The sequence below is a fragment of the Pinus tabuliformis genome, chromosome 2_2, assembly GCF_031772625.1.
Source record: "Pinus tabuliformis cultivar Carrire ecotype Pingquan chromosome 2_2, CPIR1, whole genome shotgun sequence".
NCBI lineage: Eukaryota > Viridiplantae > Streptophyta > Pinopsida > Pinales > Pinaceae > Pinus > Pinus tabuliformis.
In genome coordinates, this window is record NC_142300.1 from 969,242,864 (window position 1) to 969,263,150 (window position 20,287).

The following is a 20,287-nucleotide window of genomic DNA, read 5'->3' on the forward strand; positions in this document are numbered from 1 at the left end:
ATCAAGTAGGTGAAGTAGATTCAAATTTGCTGCAGTAGGGGTTCCTTTAGTGTAGGAATTTTCATAGATTCCAACAGAGGATCTTGATTATCCTCATCTAGTAAATGTTCCTTTCTAATGATGTATGATGAGCTTTACACTAGATGACTTTCTAGTACCCATAAGTACTACATTATGCTTCCAATGGGGTTTCCAAGAGCCCCTTTCTCCTATGATGACTGCTACAAGTGTGTAGACTTTTACTTAGACTATCTTTCAAGCTTATTTTATTGATGACATGAGCTTTTGCTTCAATCGTATGCTATTATGATGCCATCCTTAATATGATGCATCCTATCATACTTAACTGACTGTAATTCTTTAACCATGGCAGAGGTCTTCCATCTTCTACTTCTCCTTGCTATCCATAGTTCTATATCATGAATAATGTTTTAGGATCTAAGGGTCTATATTGTTCCCTCCTTCCATCATGCTCCATCCATCTTTACTTCGAGTACCTGTAGTATTAATTAACAAGTACGCTAAGCAAAGAATACGATACCAAAACATGATGTCAAGTTATCTTTCTAGGGTTTCTATGCAATCAAGAGGTCATCTTAGGGTTTCTTAAGTTCAAACCCTAGATCATATTACGTCACACTAGGGTTTATCCCATGTCCTAGAATCCTAACAAACCCTAGGAGTCAAATCATAGGGAATAAGTACCTTAAGATTAGGGTTTCTAAATACTAGGGTTTCTTATGAGCCATCTATAGTTCAAAATACAAACCCTAGAGTCATAACTTCAACCCTACAACATCTTATGATGGACCCTTAAAAATAATAAAAATATCATACATACCTCATGTATACCTACCTGTGATGCCATGGTTCCTTCACAAAGGTATCTTTGCTGTCCTTTTTGCTATCTTTCAGACTTTCTTTTACTGCTCTTCTGATGGAACCTCCTTCTCCACGAGTTCCTTTAAGACATGGAATGATTGTAGCTCCTTTCTACTACCTTGATGGCCACAGAAGTAGCCACAGGACTTCTGTGCAACAAAACTTCATAATGGGAATTCTTCTCGTTGCACTTATTTTCTGCCTGTAGTTCCTTGGATTGACTGCTTTACTAACAAAGTATAGATGATTATCATCCCTTTTGAATGATTGATCGTGCTACAGAGAACAAGTACGAATGTATGGTTGGTGCCTGTACTTCTTAGTGCCACAGAGATTTGTTTCTCCATAAATTTGGGATATGCAATCAGTGATAGGAATACGACTTATCTTTAATGAGATTCTTGATCTTCTTGAGGAGTTTGATCCTTTACTGAGGATGCCCAGAAATTTGGTTCTGTGGTTTCTGCTTCTTGAGGTGATGTAAACAGTCCTCTATGTCAAGGCCCAGAGGTTCGATTTTCTTGCCAAAGGACTCATCTTGCTTTGAATATTTAAATTAGGCCTACGGCCTCTTGAGACAGTGATATAGTGTTCTTCAAAAACTATTCCTTTATGCACATAGTTCGGATGTCTACTCACTTTATGAGTGCTAATAACCCAAAACTTTTCTTATCCTTGGAGAGAGTTCGGTTCCTTTCAGGACAGAGATATATTCATTGTAATTTCTTCACTATTTTTTAGAATCCAGAATTTGATCAAACCCTCTTATGAATTCGTTCTTGATGTTTCCCAGATGATCTTTTTGTGCTTCAGTCCTTGAGTGTCCTTCTTTAAGCTGTGCCCTTCCTTGACCTGTCACCTTACCTCTGAATCCATTTTGAGAAATCAGTGGGCAGCAACATATGTTGATTTCTCTTGCTATGATAACTGTTTGTGATGCATTTTTACTTTTCTTAATTAGCCTCTTCTTGTACTTGATTATTATTAGTGTTTTTCTTCATCAAACAACTCCCAAACCATAAAGAACAATAAGACAAAGGACATAAGATTTAGGCAATCAGCCAGGCCCAAAACCTCTCCAACTGAGAGGAAAACCCACAAGAATTCTTCTCTTCTTATAGACCTTCAATTGAAGAATTCCAAGACCTAGACCCTTGACCAAAAACTCCTCCAAGACCAAGTCAAATTCTGCCCTGTTCTTGTTAAGTCAACAAAGTCAACTTCAAGTTGTAATTGATGCAACTTCTCCTTCTTCTTTGACTTCAGCCCTGTAACAAAAGACTGCTTCTCTGCCTGAAATTCTCGGCCTCCTATAGCTTCCTGCAATCTTCACACATGTGAAGTAAATAGGGCAATTTAAGCCCTTTTCATCCTTCACTTGACAAGGCTCCTTCTCTTCAAGACTTCGGCCTTCACTTTAGACTATATTGGTACCAAAATTCTGCTCTTGGGCATGACTGTAATTTGATGTGTATTCTGCAGTGGATGCCCTAGCTTCAGCCCACACGTGTGAGAGTTTATACCCAAAAAGTCTCAAAAGATGCTTTTTCTTCTTCACTTTATTCTTTCCTTTCTTCGTTGCCTTCTGTGCTCTTGGACAAGTTTCTTGTGTGTAATAGATGCCTTAACAATGAGGTCGAGCTCTCTATTTATAGTCTTCATGTCACTGCTTGTGGGCCGAGTTGTAACTGTCCTTGGGCCAACTTTACCTTCTAGATGGGCTGACTTGAAGCTTGCAATTTGACTTGGTCTTGGAGGGTCATTTGACTCTGTTTTGACTAAAATAATTTTTCTTTACAATATGTAACATGCCCAAGAAGGGATTCTCATACATGCCAATAACTTTTTTGATTTGTAGACTCAATGACAAGCCCTTGAAGCTCACAATGGGAGGTTGACCTAAAAGTTAATTTCCTTGAGCATGAAACCCATGCCTCAAGAACAACAATAATAAATTTATTCTTCTTATTACATCTAATACATAAAATCATGATTACATATGTCATTATGAAGACCGAACCTAGTTACATATTTCAACAAGACTTAGGAACTTTTTAATTATTGATCAATTAATTTAATTGAGAGGTTTCTAAGTGTTTTTTCTCTAAACATTTGCTGGGTTTTGGAGATCTCGTGTTCCTTAGCCTCTCTGACACCTTAGAGACTAGAACATCTCTCCAATGCTACTCCAAATCCATAAATTAACACTCCCTGTTAGCAATGAAGGTATTTTCAACTATACTCTAATACTCATCTCTCTTGACGAACAATCTATAGCAGGACTATCTCACGTTGCTAATGTGTAACATGTTGCTGATGTCTGACATTTGTTATACCTCGTTTCTTCACATCTTCACACTGATTTGACTCCCTGTCATTAGAAATCACTAGGAAGAAGTCAACCTAGAAAACATTGTCCATCATGGTACTTCTCATATGTTGATCCACCTCACATTGCTGTTTCTACTGCAATAGTGAGTCTGATCTCACTTGATCTCCCTTTGAAACAGAATTGGGAAATCTCTCCTGGATGGAAACTCCCTCATGGAATCTTGCTCAGGCTGGAACTGCACCTGCAACTGGGAAATTCACACTACCCCCCCCCCCCCCCCCCCCCTCTACACAAATTTTCTTGTAACTGTAACTGGAAACTCGATCTCCTTGATCAACTGTGCCATTTGCAACTATCTCTCGAACTTCTGATTGTGCTTGGATATACAACTGCCTCTTGAGTACGTGATTACATCTAATTGACTTTGCAATTGCCTCTCAAGCATTTGACTACTCCAAGTTCTGCGTCTGTCATCCAAGTATTTGACTGCAATTAGCTGACTCTGATCACTTGCTATTGAAATACTGTGGGCTCCTGTACAAGATATTGATCCATGTAAACAACAACTAGATCTAATCTAGACTTCTTGCTTCTCACCCATGGACCCTGCGTATACTGGTTATCTGAAGCATCACGCTCCACCTCCATCTGGAGGTATCTCTACTATCAATGCGAATTCCTCCAATCTAGAGGTCAACTCATCGATTTCTGCCGACACTGTTGTCTGCTGCCCCTTCTCGTCCTTCCTCTTTGGACATTGGGTGATGTAGTGACCAAACTGACCACATCTGAAACACATGACCTTTGACATGTCCTTTTTCTTCTTCTCTCCTCCTTTTGAGTTTTGTCCTTAGCTGGGACCTTTCGTTGCCTTTTTCTTTCCTGCAAGGGCTACATTTTCTTCTTCCTGCTCCACCTTCGGTCCCTTGTGTTGAAATATGTAACTACATTTGGTCTTCATATTGTATTTTGTACTCTTGATTTTTGTATTTGATGTAAAGATAAAAAGAAAATTTATTATTGTTATTTTGTAGCATGGGTTTCATGCTCAAGGTCATTTTATTTAAAGGTCAAGCACCCATTGAGTGCTTCTAGGGCTTTGTCATAAAGTCTAGGAGTCAAAGAGTCATTGTCATATATAAAAGACCCTATTGGGCATCATGGAATTCATGAGATAGAGCACTCTAACCATTCTATCTACAATTAAGTGATGAGATGGCTTTATCCATCTATCAAAGTTAACAACTGATGGACACTATCATAGTAGCTGATGATGGACACTTCTCTCTAGTTGAGAGGGAGCTCCTCCTTGGTTGAGAGGGAGTGACGGATATGGTTATCTACTTCATGTGTCATGCACTAGACCAAGACTAACAACTGTAAGTCTTAGTGAAGGCCATGAGGAGAGAATGGCATCTGGAGGATTGGGTAAGCATCTAAGAAAGATACTCCTTGAGGATGTGGAATCCAAGATAGGAAGTAGTCTGGTGACTGACACTCTTTGAGGATCTGACAAACCATGCAATAGTTAAGAGTAGTTGAAGAGGAAATTCGTTGGGGATGTGGAAATCCAAGATAGGAATGGTCCTACAAAGACATACCTTGAGAACATCGGGATGGGGCATGTGCCTTAAGAGGTAGTGTGGTGTCCCACGTAAAACCTCCCAACATTGTGCTCTGATCTATGGAGAGATAGAGCTTGTTAGTCAAGGCCTTGCTATGTTGAAAATGCTAGTTGTATATTGATCCTAATGTTGATGCTTAAGATGACTTACCAATTCGAATTTTCTTATGAGAATAATTCAATGAAAGTACTGTCCTTGCACCTATGGTCATTTATGAATACCTACCTAGTTAAGAGGTAGTGTTTATGTTGGGCATTGGATAATCCAACACTCCCCGTGTGTTTCGCGACAGGGCTTAATCGGCTCTTGTGGATTCGTTAACTCTGGCGATATGTCTGTTTACTAAGACTTACGGGTTTTGGTGTAATGACAATCTGATTCCAACAAGTGGGATCAAAGCCGAAGGTCTCGAGTTCAAATCACACCCGAATTGCGCTAGGTGAGAGATTGTTGGGCATTGGATAATCCAACGCTCCTCATGTGTTTCGCAACATGGCTTAACCGCGTCTCGTGGATCCGTTAACTCTGGCGATGCATCCATTTACTAACACCTGCGGGTTATGGTGTAACGACATCATGATTCCAATAGTTGAAATGTATCTAGTGTCGGTCTTCATAAATTGTACTTTTCAAAAGTAAAAGAAAAGAAAAATTATTAGTAAATTAAAATTATTATTATGGAAATGGGTTTCTTGCCCATCATGTTGTGGTCCTAGGTCAAAGCACCCATTGAGTGCTCTAGGGGTCTTGTTGACAAGTCAAAAGGTCAAGGTCATGATGTACTAGCCCTTGGAGGGCTCATGTAACAAGAAAGAAAAATAATAAATGTAAATTGTATTGTCTAGAAGCCTCCAAGTGATGGGTCGGCCAACCCTCTTAAGTCTGCTCAAGGTGGCTGAATTCATCCTCAAGCAAAGCTTGTATAAAGGAATTTGCTTTCCTCATTTGTACATGCATCCATGAAGTAATATATATTTGATCCAATGAGAGAATTAGAGGAGATCTGATCGAGTGAGGAAGAGGAGTGAATTTCTGTGGAAGCCAGCAAAGGAGGAAAGGAAGCAAATTTCGTATTTGTTTGTTCACACGTGCGAGTTTTTGGAGGAACTAGGGTTTCCTCAATCTTGTTGTGTAGAGATATTCTTTGGGATTTGGCTGGTTCATCACTTGGGGTTTTGGTCTTGGAAGTCTTCATTGAATGAATTATATAACAATAGATCTAAGTTGCAGGAAACGTGGCCCTAGGGGGCGTTTCGCAAGGGGAAACGAAACGAAACACGTTTCCCTGTACCGTACGGCCTGGAAATGCGTTTCCGGCCGTACGGCCATGTTTCCTGAAACGAAAACGTGGCCGTACGGCCGGAAACGCGTTTCCAGGCCGTACGGGCCACGTTTCCCCCAAAAAACATTTGTTTTTTAATTTTTTTTTTCTAATGTAGATCTCTTACATTTGTTTGCCCTAGTGTTGATATGCAGTTCATGGTAATGTTAAATTCTTAAAGTAAAAGTGATATTCTCCTTTATTTTTCATTTTCATCCTTTTACTTAAATTTTTAACATTACCATGAAATGACTCAGGATGTTTGAGAGTGGTTTCGCCGTCATTGGATTTCATATGGAGAAAGTAGAATTTTAGATCTTACTCAAAATCCAACAGACTTATCTGTTTTTCAGGATTTCAGGAGTGGGGGGATTTCAATGTTTCCATTGGATTTTATCATGTACTAGGGTATGGAACTTGTATTTAATCGAGAGAACAAAGCCCTCTATGCAGGGGAGACTCCCAATAATCAAGAGAATGTAGGGTACTAGGGTATGAAACTTGTATTTAATCAAGAGCACTAAGGTCATTCGACTATGTAGGAGGAGACTCCCAATCAACCACGAGACAAAAAATTAGAAATTTCTCGTGGCTAATTTTGGATATTTCTATTTTCATTATGTGATTATTCATGAGTAAATGTGATGTAAATTTAGATACTTGTAGTCTATGCATTGACAATTGATAATTTTATCATAATGTAATAAATTAGAATGTATCATATATGCTTTATGATTGCACATATTTCTTAAATTCCTAATATATATATATATATATATATATATATATATATATATTCGCGTTTCCCCGTTTCCAAAATTTGGGGAGGTCGCGTTTCGTATCGCTTCCCGTTTCGGAAACTCGTACCCGTTTCCCCGTTTCGTGCAACCTTGCAATAGATATTTGTGGGTTTTCCTCTCTAGGAGAGGTTTTGGCCCTGGCTAGTAGCCTACATCTGGTGTTCTTGTGTTTGCATTGTGATCTTCTTATTGGCATTTGTCTTGATAAAGAACATATCTAAATAATGATGATAATTCCCTAATATAAATCACAAGAAAATGTCATGGATGAAAGATACTTCAAATCAAATAAATACCCTAACTGTTTGCCCTCGATTTCTCAACACTTTGTAGGGTATCATCTTTTTTGAAGGGCTTCCTCTGCAACATAGCTTCTTTCATGATTCAAGTCTTTTCCTTTGATGTTTCCCTTTTAAACTAGTCATAATCCTTATATATTTTTGCAAGCTTTCCTACCAAGGAAACTATAAAGAAAGGATTACGAGTATGTAATACAAACATATCTATAAGTATGTTTCCCTTTGATGTTAATTTTAGGTATGTTATATGCCGAGAGCAATTTACTTCAATTTTTCACATTAACTCAATATCAATTCCAGATTAGCAATCACATTTAACATGATAGTAAAATGCAGATAGAACATAATAATAAATCATAGAAGACAAGCCAAGACAAGAGGACACAAGATGTGGTGCTAGCCAGGGACAAACCCCAATGTGGGGAAACCCTTAATCAATTCTTCTTATATGTTCTTCTATAGTTTAGTAGAGAGAGAGATAGTACATATACATTAGAAGTCAGTATCTTGACTTATCAAAATAAGAGCAGAGATCTTCTTTAAGATTATAGCAAGTGAGGTAGCTGATCTGAGCTGAGTTGAAGGCATACTGCTTCCACTAATCCAAGGTGACTCCATGTGCTGCACCTCACTGTGCTACACCCAATCATCATGCTGGACCTCATTACTATGTTGCACACATCATACTGTTGCACCTTATCATCATGCACTACATCAGTTCACTGTTAGGATCTCTATTTGCTACATTGAATGGCATTCTAACAAATTTTAGGGAAGCCTTCATCATGGACTGATTGGAGCATCAAGACAGTCCTATCTAACAACCCTCCTAAACAAAATACAATTGTCATTTATGTTTGCATGCTGTTGTTTGCTGCTGACCTGGTTAGGGCACTTACGCAGCCCTAAACATACTCCACAGTTAACCAACCAACCAGAGAGAATACCCATCATTCCATGCACAAGTTGCTCCACAAACCACCTGGGTTTGTCCTTCTTCAATGCGGCTGCCTACTACACTTGCTCGGCCTTGTCTAGGGCATCATTCTGCCTAGAAGAACACTTCATAAACCCTCAACGAGGCTCCCTTTCCTTCGCTGCTGCTACAGGAATATGCGGCCTTGTTTTGGAGGGCCTAATACTCATCTCAGCCTCCAAAACAAGCCTCCCTTCCTACCTGTAATTACCCAAGGAAACTCAACCTGTTTACTTGTGAGGTTTCTTTTATTTCTGCCCAGAATTTCCCACCATGACCTTGGCCTCCTGCCTGTAGTAACTCGGCTCCCAAACAGTCTAGAAGGAGGCATAAACTATGCCTTCCTTCACCTTCGCTGGGCTCCTCTCTTTTGCGGCCAAAACAAAGCTCTTTATGCACCATAGATCTTGTCATAAGTCTGTGGCTAGGGCACATTGTGATAGCTGACTTAGGGCCTCATAGATCAGCATTGTAGGTCTCTTCTAGACCTGCGTTTAGGGCAGCTCAGGGTCTCTTCTAGACCAGCGTTATAGAAGCCTTCTCCACTGCGTTAAGGCCTTCTTCACCATGACAACGTTAAGGGTTAGGGTATCTCCTTTAGTGTAGAGCTTCTTTACATTAGGGCAGCGTAGATTCTTGGTGATGTCTCCTTCCACCAAAACCCAAACGAGTGGAGAGGAGAGATCACACGAGTGTGTGTGTAAATGACTTTCAGGGCACCTTTATTTATACTAAAACGTTGATCATAAGTGGTGACAATTTGGTTGTTGGCCGACCTTGACGAATTGTCCCATAACACAAATAAATTCATATCTCCATGAATACTCATCGGAATCAGATGATCTTTAGATCAATCCTACACCTCTCGATGAGAGGAATCCAAGAAAAATATTAGTTGCCATAAATAAGATGACCCACATGGAGTTTGGCCCTAGTTGCCAATTTTAACATCCTCTCTAGGAGAGGTTTTGCCCTTGGCCAGTAGCCTACATCTGGTGTTCTTGTGTTTGCATTGTGATCTTTTTATTGGCGTTTGTCTTGATGAAGAACATATCTAAATAATGATGATAATGTCCTAATATAAATCACAAGAAAATGTCATGGATGAAAGATAATTCAAATTAAATAAATACCCTAACTGTTTGCCCTAGATTTCTCAACACTTTGTAGGGTATCATCTTCTTTGAAGGGCTTCCTCTGCAACATAGCTTCTTTCATGATTCAAGTCTTTTCCTTTGATGTTTCCCTTTTAAACTAGTCATAATCCTTATATATTTCTGCAAGCTTTCCTACCAAGGAAACTATAAAGAAAGGATTACGAGTATGTAATACAAACATATCTATAAGTATGGAGGAAATCTAAAGATGAAAGGGGAAAACCAAGTATATGATACTTATCTTTGGTAAAATGGTGGAGGGTCCCTCTTAATTTACATCACTTCAAGATTTCTGAGGGATACCTTCAAATTATCAAAATAATTCATGAATTTCGAACAACACGTATTAAATCTATGAAAAGAAAACCTAAAACAATAATCTATGATATAAGTAGAGGATATATAAGGGATGGTATCCAAAAGACTCAAGAGAATAAGTTTTTGACTTCGGATTCTTCAGCCTTGTTCTTCTTAAGTGGAGCTTCATCAACAACTGTTGCATGTTCTCTTTCTCTCTTCTTGTTCCTTGAATTTTTAGGACATTGGCTTTTGTAGTGACCCATCTTATGACAGTTATAACTTTCCACCTTAGATAGATCAATCTTCTTCTTTGGTCCCTTAAACTTCTTGAATCCTCCTTTCTTCTTGTGATGAACAAAGTAGGCATTTGAAGTGTTGTCCTTTTCTTCTTCCTTCTTGTTGCTTGTTAAAGAGATGCGAGCTTCTTCTTGACTGCATGCATTCCACATTTCTTCAAATGATGGAGTTTCTTTCCAATTTCTAATGCTTGATGCAAAGGAGCTCTATGATTTAGGTAGACCTAATAGTGCAACAATCACAAGTTCTTTGTCTGGAATGATCTCATCAATGGCTTGGAGCTCATCTCTCATTCGGGAGATTTTTACAAAGTAGGAAGATAGAATGTCATCCTTGGTCATTGTTATTATCCTTAGTTCATTCTTGAGGCTAACAACTTGTCCAATGTTCTTGATAGTGAATAATTTGGAGAGAGCCTCATACATTCCTTTTGTAGCATCTTATATTGGATATATAGGGGATTAGGTTGTCCTTTACTCTCTCTACAATTAGATTCATAGCCATGATCTTTGTTTCCTGGTATTTTTCCTTTCTTGCATCATTTGCGCTTCCTTAACTTTTCCTTGATCGAAATCCAATACTTTATGTTTTGCTAGGATGAGGTCTATCCTCTTCTTCCATGCTCTATAGTTGGAGGCTCCTTCTAGCTTATTTTTTGTCTTCATTGAAGTTGCTATAGATAATGTTTTGCTAGGACGACGTCTATCCCTTACTAGATAATATGCCTTCTTCTTATATGATCCTTCTCCTTATAATTTTCCTTGAACAGTTTTTACTTGACCCTTTTAATAAATCTTCAAGCTACCTTTTTCCTTCTTATCTTTCACCTTAGCTCTTCTACCATGTTAGAAAACCAGAAAGGCAAAATATCTTCTTGTGTTGACAATTATTTGTGATATTCTTATATTCTTATTAGCTTTCTTTATGTTCTTCTCATCAAGCAATTATCAAATCAAAACATTAAGATTAATGACACCAGAAGTAGGCACTCAACCAAGGCCAAAACCCCTAAGAAGGGGAAAATCCCAGTCAAACTCTTCCACTAGTAGATTCAAATCTAATTGAGACAAACTAAGACCTTAGACCAGACCAAAAGACCTTCCTCACTCCACCAAATTAGCCTTCCAGAATGATTGTCCAAACTTCAATAGTCTCTTCAAGTCAAACAACTTCAACCCAGCTACTATAACTCCCAGATTTTCGGCCCTCCTGCAGATTGCTAGTTTGGGCATCCGAAGAATTGTACTCAGAAATTACTGCATAATAATACAAACCCTCCGCTGTAGCATCGATTTTCCCACATTGGATTTTTCTAGGGACATTTGTCCAAAAACAACGGTGTCACTTATGTGTGCTATTTCTTTCTTGCCCAGTTCTTGTTTCCGCATATTGTTTAAGTTGTGAAGACTATAGTTGTATATATTTCGATGTTTATCGTATAATACTGTAAATAACTTGATTCAGTAGGAGAGATATAATCAGTTACTGTAGTAGTGATTCGGGGATTCCGAATTTTCACATGGTATTAGAGCGCAAGTAAAGCAAGAGAGCAGACCGAAAGAGCCAAGCATTGAAGAGGAGGGAGATCGAAGTGCTGCGTAGGAAACAGATCAAATCCCCAGAGGGATTGCGTAGTCCAGGCTAGGAGGACAAGATTCTCAAGGAAGATCTCTCTCTGAGTGAGTTGACAGAGAGGTAAGATTTCCAGATTGAGATTTGTCAGCGGCAGAGGGAGCAGCGCAGCAGAAGCTTCAACGCAGAGCAGTCTTCAGGTGAGACGCAGTTTTCTGCAGCAGTTGCTGGGGCAGAAAAACATCAGAAGAAGGAAGGAAACACTTTTTGAGGGAATTTCTTCCTCAGAGAATTCCTGGCGAGGGAATTCAATTTCTCAATTGCTGATGATCCAGATTTATGTAGGAAATATAATACTTCATTTCATTAATGTAAAATACTAAAATATGCTTACAAATAGAATGGAACTGAGAGTAGCTCGGGTGATGGTAAGCTTATCTTTGAGGAGAGATGTGGTGGCTACATGCCTCTAAATTGTGTTACAATGAGGCTCGATGGCCTGTTTATTGTTGAGAAACAATGGAAAACCCTAAACATCCAAAAACCCAACCCAAGGAGATGAAACCCCAAACTATGGGCCCCGTTTGTGTAAAATCAACTACCTGGGGTCGTAACTTTGGCATACGATCTCTATTTGACGCGCACAATACCTCGTTAGAAAGATCTATCCGAGGACTACAACTCAGTGTTGCAGGAAGCGCCCCCCCCCCGGATCCTAGGCCGGAATCGCGTCCCGTACGGAAGCGTTCCGGAAGCGCCCTAGGAAGCGCGATTCCATTTTTTCCGAAGCGCGATTCCAAAATTTTAATGCGCTTCCTGGGATTCGGGTAAGGATTTTAGAGAGCAGTTTCGGTGATATGACTGAGATTACTATCTCGGATCTCATAGAAGATTGCGTTGAAGATTGGGTTCAATTTTGTTATGTATCACAATGAATGCGGATTGCAATGGAGACAGTTCTGTTATGTATTACAGTGACTCAATGTTATTCCTATCACAGTTTCGATGCTACCTTGATTTCGATGCTATTACAGTCAATGTTGCACACATCGCGATCGGGATTTAATCGGCGCCGGGAAAAAAAGCGGAAAAAATCGTTAAAATCGGGAAAAAATCGGAAAAAAGCGGGAAAAAATCGTTTGGCACAAAAATATTCATTTTTTTTCAATTTTTTTCAATTTTTTTAATATCTAAACCATCTACAACATAAAATAAATACATTGACACATAAATATGATAAAAAAACTAATATATAAGATGTTCAATATCATTTCTAGCGCTAAAATCACACATAACATTGAATCATGTCCTGAATAGTAAGTCCTGAGTCCCAAGTCCAACTCAGCCTCAAAATATCAACAAAAAATATGATAATGTATCTCATCATGTCATAATGTCATATACAATAAAATGAAAGTCTAATCCTATTGATTTCCTCTGCCCCTCTTGCGAGAAAATGGCACAACTTTCTCTTTCCCTCTAGATGTAGAAGCTGGTGCCTGTGGTGGTGGAAATGGCAGTGGAGTCTGACGTGCTCTAGAAGCTGAAGAACTAGTAGTAGCAGCTACAGGAGGCTGAGGTGGACGGAGACCACGTCCTCTACTGGTGGTAGTGGTAGCCCGGGTAGCCCGGGTAGGCGGTGTCACCTCCTCCTCCTGCTCCTCCAACTCCTCCTCCTCCTGCTCCTGCTCCTGCTCCTCCTCCTCCTCCTCCTCCCCCTCCTCCTCCCCCTCATCCTGCACTAACCAATCCTCAGTGGGATCCATGAGAGGCCTCTCGGTCTCAACCCTCCATTCAGCAGTGGTGTCAATCCCATCCAATGAGATGGCTTCCGTATCAGGTGTCTTCTCTAGTTGTTTCACCCACAATCGAAGATTGTAGTAGACATAGACCATGTCATTAAGTCTATGGGACTCCAACCTGTACAAAGTTCATGAAATAATAAATTAATAATTAATATTATAAAAAAAATATTGTTTAAAACTTTAATGAATTCAAAAATATATTTGGAAATTTGCAATATTTTAAATGTTTAAGTGTTAACCTATTGCGCTTCTTGTTGTGTATTTTTTCAAATACACTCCAATTGCGCTCACATCCCGAGGAGCTGCATGTTTGGCTGAGGATCCGCACGGCAAGATTTTGCAAAAGGGGGACTCTGCCACCATACATCTTCCACCATGCGTCTACAACAAAATTACAAAGAAAATTTTAAATAAACATAAGAAAAAAATGGAATTTGAAGAAACAATGAAATTTGAAACAAAGTTACAAAGTACATACTACATAGTACAAACTAAAAAATACCTGGCATTTTAACCGTCCTATCAATGACAGCCATCTCAAAGCCAAATGTGCCAGCTGACAACTTATATTGCTCAATTTGTCTAGAGACCTCCATACGTTCTTCTGAAGTTCTCACCATCTTCTGGACACAGGTTAATAATCCTTCCACGACCTCAACATCAAAATTAAACCCACATGCATAAGAAAATGCAGGGTTCAGGAAAAGGCCAGCAGCATGAATGGGACGATGGAGTGTGTTGTTCCATCGCTCATCAATGACCTTCCATAGAAGGAGTTGTCTCTGGAACCCATCATCTCCCTTGTCATCATAGTAGGACCGAATGGCTTCTTTGGCCCTATCCATGGCTTCATACAAATAGCCCATTGCGGGCTTCTCACCATCAACCAACCGAAGAACCTTTACCAAAGGTTCTGTAACAGCGCACACCTCCTGCACTCCCGCCCAGAAGTCCTCCTGGTATGAAACTAGTCTGCAGACGGCCTCTCCTTCTGGTTTGCGGCTCATTGACGAAGCACGCCACTCCTCTGAAAGAAACATTCTCTTCAAATCCCACATAGAATTCAAGAGGGATTGAAGAGATATGAAACTCGTCGCAAACCGTGTAATGGCGGGGCGCACCAACTCTTTGTTGTTGGTGCATTTTCTCATCAAGCTAAGCACAGATGTGTGATTGTAAATAAATTTTGTGATGCTTTTTGATGAGTCAACAACCTCTTTGACAAAGGGAATTTTCCCAATGTCCTCTAACATCAAATCAATACAATGGGCAGCACAAGGTGTCCAAAATAAAGTAGGATGCCTGTCCATAAGCATTCTACCAGCAACAACATAATTTGCAGCATTGTCCGTTATGACTTGGACAACATTTTCTGCACCCACCTCCAAAATAAACACATCCAGCAAATCACATAAAGTTTTTGCATCTTTCATTTGATGAGTTGCATCAACAGATTTGATAAACATAGTCCCCAAGGGACAACTAACCAAGAAGTTTATAAGGGTTCTCCCCTTTTGGTCAGTCCAACCATCTGACATAACAGTGCATCCTGTTTGTGCCCATGATGCCCTAAAATCCTCCAATCTTTGGGTGCAGTCACGCTTTTCATCTTGAAGAAGCCGGCCTCTGAAATCATGAAGAGAAGGGAGTTTGTACCCCGGGCCAACACTGGCAACAGCATCAAGAGTAGGTTGGAAAAATGGATTATTCCTTATAATGCTGAAAGGAATATCACTCCAGAGGAGAAATTTTGTCATCAACTTGTCAGCTTTTTCTTTTTCAGTTCTTTTTAGCATTGAACCAATAGTTGGTTGTGAACCAGGTGTGGTTCGAGGAACAAAATATGATGATGCAGCTACCGGATTGACTGACGCTGCAGTAGAACCTGTGCCACTTGGCCCACTTCCTTCAACTGACCTTTTTAGTTGCCTTTTGAGTTCTTCTTTGGCGTCTCTAGTGTGCTCTAATTCTCCCAATGCTCTCATGGCTTTTTGGATAATTTCAGCATTTGTCTTTAGACAGGGCCCCACATCACGTCCAGGGATTTGTGCAAGGTGGAACTTCAACCTGTACACCCCCCCGAATATTTCCTTTCCACACAACTTGCAATACAAGTTTTGTCTATCATTCGGAGTTTTAGGGTCACCATATTCCCAGAAAGGATCCAATTTCCTTGGCATGTTTGTTTTTGAATTTTGAATTTGCAAACCTATGGAAAAATAAGGATTAGGAAATAGGAATTTAGGATTACATAAATGATAATAGTAAATACAAATTACAATTTAGCATTTGCAAAATTACAAGCTAATTATTTCCAAAATCCCAATTTCTAAACCCAAGTTACCCAACCAAATGCCAAAAAACAATGAAAAATAAAAAAAAATAAACAATGTTTAAAGAAAATGAGAAAATAAAAATCAAAAATTGGTTCTCATAGTCATAACAAATAACCCATCCCAAATCAATGAAAAATTTCCAAAAATTCTTTAAAAACAATGAAAAACAAAGTTTTTATAGAACCAAAACAAAAAAAAATTAATCTACATACCTGGTTTATGGACAAATTGGCGATCTTGGCTTGGATTCCTCCTAAAATCGCTTCGATTCGCTCCCACAACCGACGGCAACCCTCTCCCTCACTTCTTCTCCTTCTCCTCCGCGGCGGACTGCTGAATGAATAAAAAAAAATTCGTTTTTTCCATATAAAACCCCGCTGCCGCGCGCCCTCGCGATTTTAAGCGAAAAAATCGCGATTTTTTCGATAAAAATCGCTATAAAAAAAAAGAGGCGATTTTTTGGATAAAAATCGCGCTTTGAATCGGCGATTTTAAAAAATCGCGATTTTACGATTTAATCGCGATTTTATCGCGATGTGTGCAACACTGATTACAGTGATCACACTTCGGTGATATTACAGTGATCACACTTCGGTGATATTACAGTGATCACACTTCAGTGCAGTGATGCAGTCACAGAAACTCGAATTATCTCTGAAATAAAATTTGGGTACCACAGTAAGGTAATGCAGATTAAAGGTTTTGTGCTACCACAGTCTTGGTGCCTCAACAGTAAGAACAGTCATCAATAGATTTTGGTATAACTACAGTGATACAAATTTGGTATCACAACAGTGAGAAAGTTTTCATCACAATAAGAAGATCTTAGTACCTAACACAGTCTCAATGATAAGGGTTCGGTGAGAAGGTTTCACTGTCAAAATCTTGACGCATAACAATGATATTACAAGGATAAGGACTTTGCATCACATACATAGAAATTCGATCAAGGCACTTCAGAGTTTCGATGATATTATGTAATGCTTAAATCAAAATTTTCCCATTTAATTTTACAATTGAATTGCTAAATTCATGTAATGCTTAAAAATTTGATGTATGTTTGTAATAGCTAGAATATAGATGATTGTTGTACATACTAGTAACTACAATGGAATCATGGATGCCATATCTATCTTGATTTATGCAAAAATATGCATGTTTTCATGTCTTCTACAATTAATTTGGTATTTGGGATGTTTGTTTTGAGTATAAATGCAAAAAAATATAAAAAAATATATATATATAGCAGACGCTTCCGCGGACGCTTCGCTTCCTAGATTTTTGGAAAATGACGCTTCCGCGCTCCGCGCTTCCACTTCGCGCTTCCGCTTCGCTCCCGCTTCGTGCAACATTGCTACAACTTTTGCATGACCAAGTCCCATTTTTCCCAAAAACATCATTTAGGGTCTCAAAACGCTCCGGAAGTTCAGGACCTAAAAAACTGCCAATAGTAAATTGTGTTACAAATAAGGAAACCCGAAAAACTGAAACGAACAGTTGTGGAGGTCCAAGTGGGATAGGCGGGTGGCCACCAACATCCACCTGGATCATTCCTGCCTGTTAAATTGGCAACTAGGGCCAAACTCCACGTGGATCAATTTATTTATGGCAGCTGATATTTTTATTGGATCCCTCTCGTCAAGAGGTGTAGGATTGATCCAAAGATCATCCGATTCCGATAAGTATTTATGGAGATATGAATTTATTTTGATTAAGGATTTATTATCTAGCCGACCAACAACATAGGTAGGCTCATAAGCCCAATAGACGTGACTATTCATCATCCTCATTTTAGTATAAACAGGTGAGGACTTGAAGTCATTTCACACATGTATCCTTGAGGTGATCTCCTCTCCACGTTTGGGTTTTTGGAAGGAGAGAACCAAAAGATACGCTGGCCTTATGGTGATGCCCTAGTCGCAGGTCGATCTATGCAACAAACAGAGACACCTACACATTGTCAAATGGAGATATCTCATACGCTGGAATGGAAGACCTTATACACAATCATGGGAGATATTCAATGTAGTCAATGAAGACTCATCCAACGCAGTCATGATCTGTTCACGGTTATGTTGATCATAATGGATACGCTGTGGATATTATACATTGGTTTTCAACGCAGTCAAGGGAACGTTGTCCAGAAACAACCTGCACGTTGTTCATGCAGAGATTAACACGCTGACCATAGAAGTATTAATACGTTGTTCATGCTGATATTAACACGCTGACCTTAGAAGTATTAATACGCTGTTCATGCAGATATTAACATGCTGATCATAGAAGTATTAATACGCTGTTCATGCTGATATTAACACGCTGACCTTAGAAGTATTAATACGCTGTCCAAAGAAGATATTAACACGCTGGTCATGGAGAAATTAGCACGCTGTTCATGGAGATATTTACACGCAGATCATGGAAATAATTATGCGTTGTTCAAATTGATGCACAGGCCAATCCGCAGTAAAAGGAGTCATGTATACACAGTGAAAGAATATAAGAAGAACTTCGCATTCCTCTCTGAAATTCCGCATGAATGTTAGGTGCACGTGTACGCTATACATAAGGGACAGACCTCACACAAAGGGAGGATCAGATCTCATGTTCTTATGAATATTTCGTAAAGTACAGGTACAAGGATTCGCCAGGAAGGATTAGGCCTTACATCTTCTCTCTGGAAGCATATGTAAAAGAAATGGATTCGTATTTGTATTAGGGGACCTTGGGGTCTAAAGGCATCGAGTGCACCTTGAATGATTATTAGGTGCAGTCAACCTTTGTCTCGTGTAGATGGAATTGAAAGAATCGTGGGTGAATGGATAGCCATGGCATAAAAGATGTCTCTACAAAGGAACAACATTAGCATCATACAATCTCAGTCTTGGTTTGATGGTGATCTTGATTGAAGCATCCCTGCAGCAGCCCAAATACAATGAACAGCTGTGGTAGATCTCACTGTTGATAATATCGGCAATATTCGGAAATATCGCGATATTTTCGGCAAAACGATATATCGCCGAGAAAATATCGCGATATTTTCTGTTTTGAAAATATCGCGATATTTTCAAAATATCGGCAAATATCGGAAAATATCGGCAAAATATCGCGATATTTTGAAAATATCGGCAAAATATCGGCTATATTTAAAAATTTGAAAAAATTATTTTTTATGCTTGCCAATATTTGCCGATATTTTCGCCGATATTGCCGATAAGATATTTTCTGGACCCTCGCCGATATTTTGCCGATACCGATATTTTCAACATTGGTAGATCTATTCTCTCGGTTCAACCAAGATTATGTTAAAAGTCCTGGCATAACTCTAATATCGAAATAAGTTTCGATGATGGTCAAGAGATCCTTGGCAGACTAGTGAAAGGACATAGTCTCAACAACATGATGTATGAGATTATGAGCAACATGATGAGCTGCATAATGGGCAGTATTATGAGCAGCATGATGAGCTGCATAATGGGCAGTAGTATAAGCAGCATGATGCATGAGCAGCAGCTAAGGCTGATATCAACAGAGGCAAATTGTTGCAGCATGATGAAGCAACGAGAAGGCAGAGGCAGCAGCATGGTGAGCAGCACTATGAGATCATGTGCAAGGGTACATTAGCAGGGGCAACAACATGATGATGATGCTCATTATTTTGAACAACATTATGATGGATAATATCATGGACATGGATAGCAGCATGGTGCAGTATGCAGTGGTGCAACTAGAGGACCAGATACAACACGATGATAGGTATCAGTTGAAGTAGAATGTCTTCAACTGATCTCATCGTTATAAGAAATGATCTATGCTAGATCTAGATAAGTCAAAGTGTTGACTTCTGTTGTAAATGTATTATCTCTCTCTCTCTCTTTCTCTGCTGAACTTTGAAGATAAAAGAAGATTTGATCAAAGGGTTTCCCCACACATTGTGGGGTTTGTCCCTGGCTCGCGCCACATCTTGTGTCCTCTTGTCTTGGCTTGTCTTCTGCGTTTTATATTTATGTTCTATCTGCAGTTTATCGTAACGTTGATGTGATTGCTAACTGTGAAAATTTAAATAAATTGCTCTAGGATAGAACATACCCAAAAATTAACATGGTATCAGGGCAGAGGTGAAGACAATGCCCAAGCAAGAGTGAAAGAGAAATCACCGAAGACAGTTGGGACAAGACAGAAGGATCAATGGGTTCCTCATAATTCACCTAGGGTGAAGTCAAAGCAGAGAATGTTATCAGAATGGCGCAGCGGAAAATTCTGATGGTCCATCTTAAGATCACTTCATTGGGAAGTTCGGATCTAAGGGTGGAAGGAAAGGCAGATGCCTTGATGAAATAAGTTCGGCCGTTATGCGCAGGAGTGTTCGAATGGCAGAGACACATCTCTTGATGAAGATAATAATCATTCCTGGGACATCTTCAATGATCAAAAGAATGACTGGTAATGCAGGTCATCAAGGAAATGGTCGATTCTTCCACGAAAGCAAGGAACCCCAAAATCTCTTTTATGTACCTGATCGAACCTGATGTCCATCTCGGAAATGGAAGTCAAAGGTTGCACGGTGGCACTTATCGATGGAAAG

General features: G+C 39.3%; 2 protein-coding genes across 2 annotated transcripts in view; one reads left to right on the forward strand and one right to left on the reverse strand.

The window, feature by feature from the left end:
- The window catches only part of LOC149196459 (delta(14)-sterol reductase-like), a 280,806-nt gene that overhangs the window by 173,402 nt on the left and 87,117 nt on the right, over positions 1-20,287 (forward strand). The gene's annotated exons all lie outside the window — the stretch shown is intronic.
- Positions 12,813-15,730, reverse strand: LOC149196461 (uncharacterized). Its single transcript, XM_089403745.1, has 2 exons — positions 13,606-15,730; positions 12,813-13,481 (listed from the first exon to the last, which is right to left on the reverse strand). Exon 1 carries the CDS (start codon positions 15,544-15,546, stop codon positions 13,858-13,860), a length of 1,689 nt encoding a protein of 562 aa, XP_089259871.1. The 5' UTR covers positions 15,547-15,730; the 3' UTR covers positions 12,813-13,481; positions 13,606-13,857.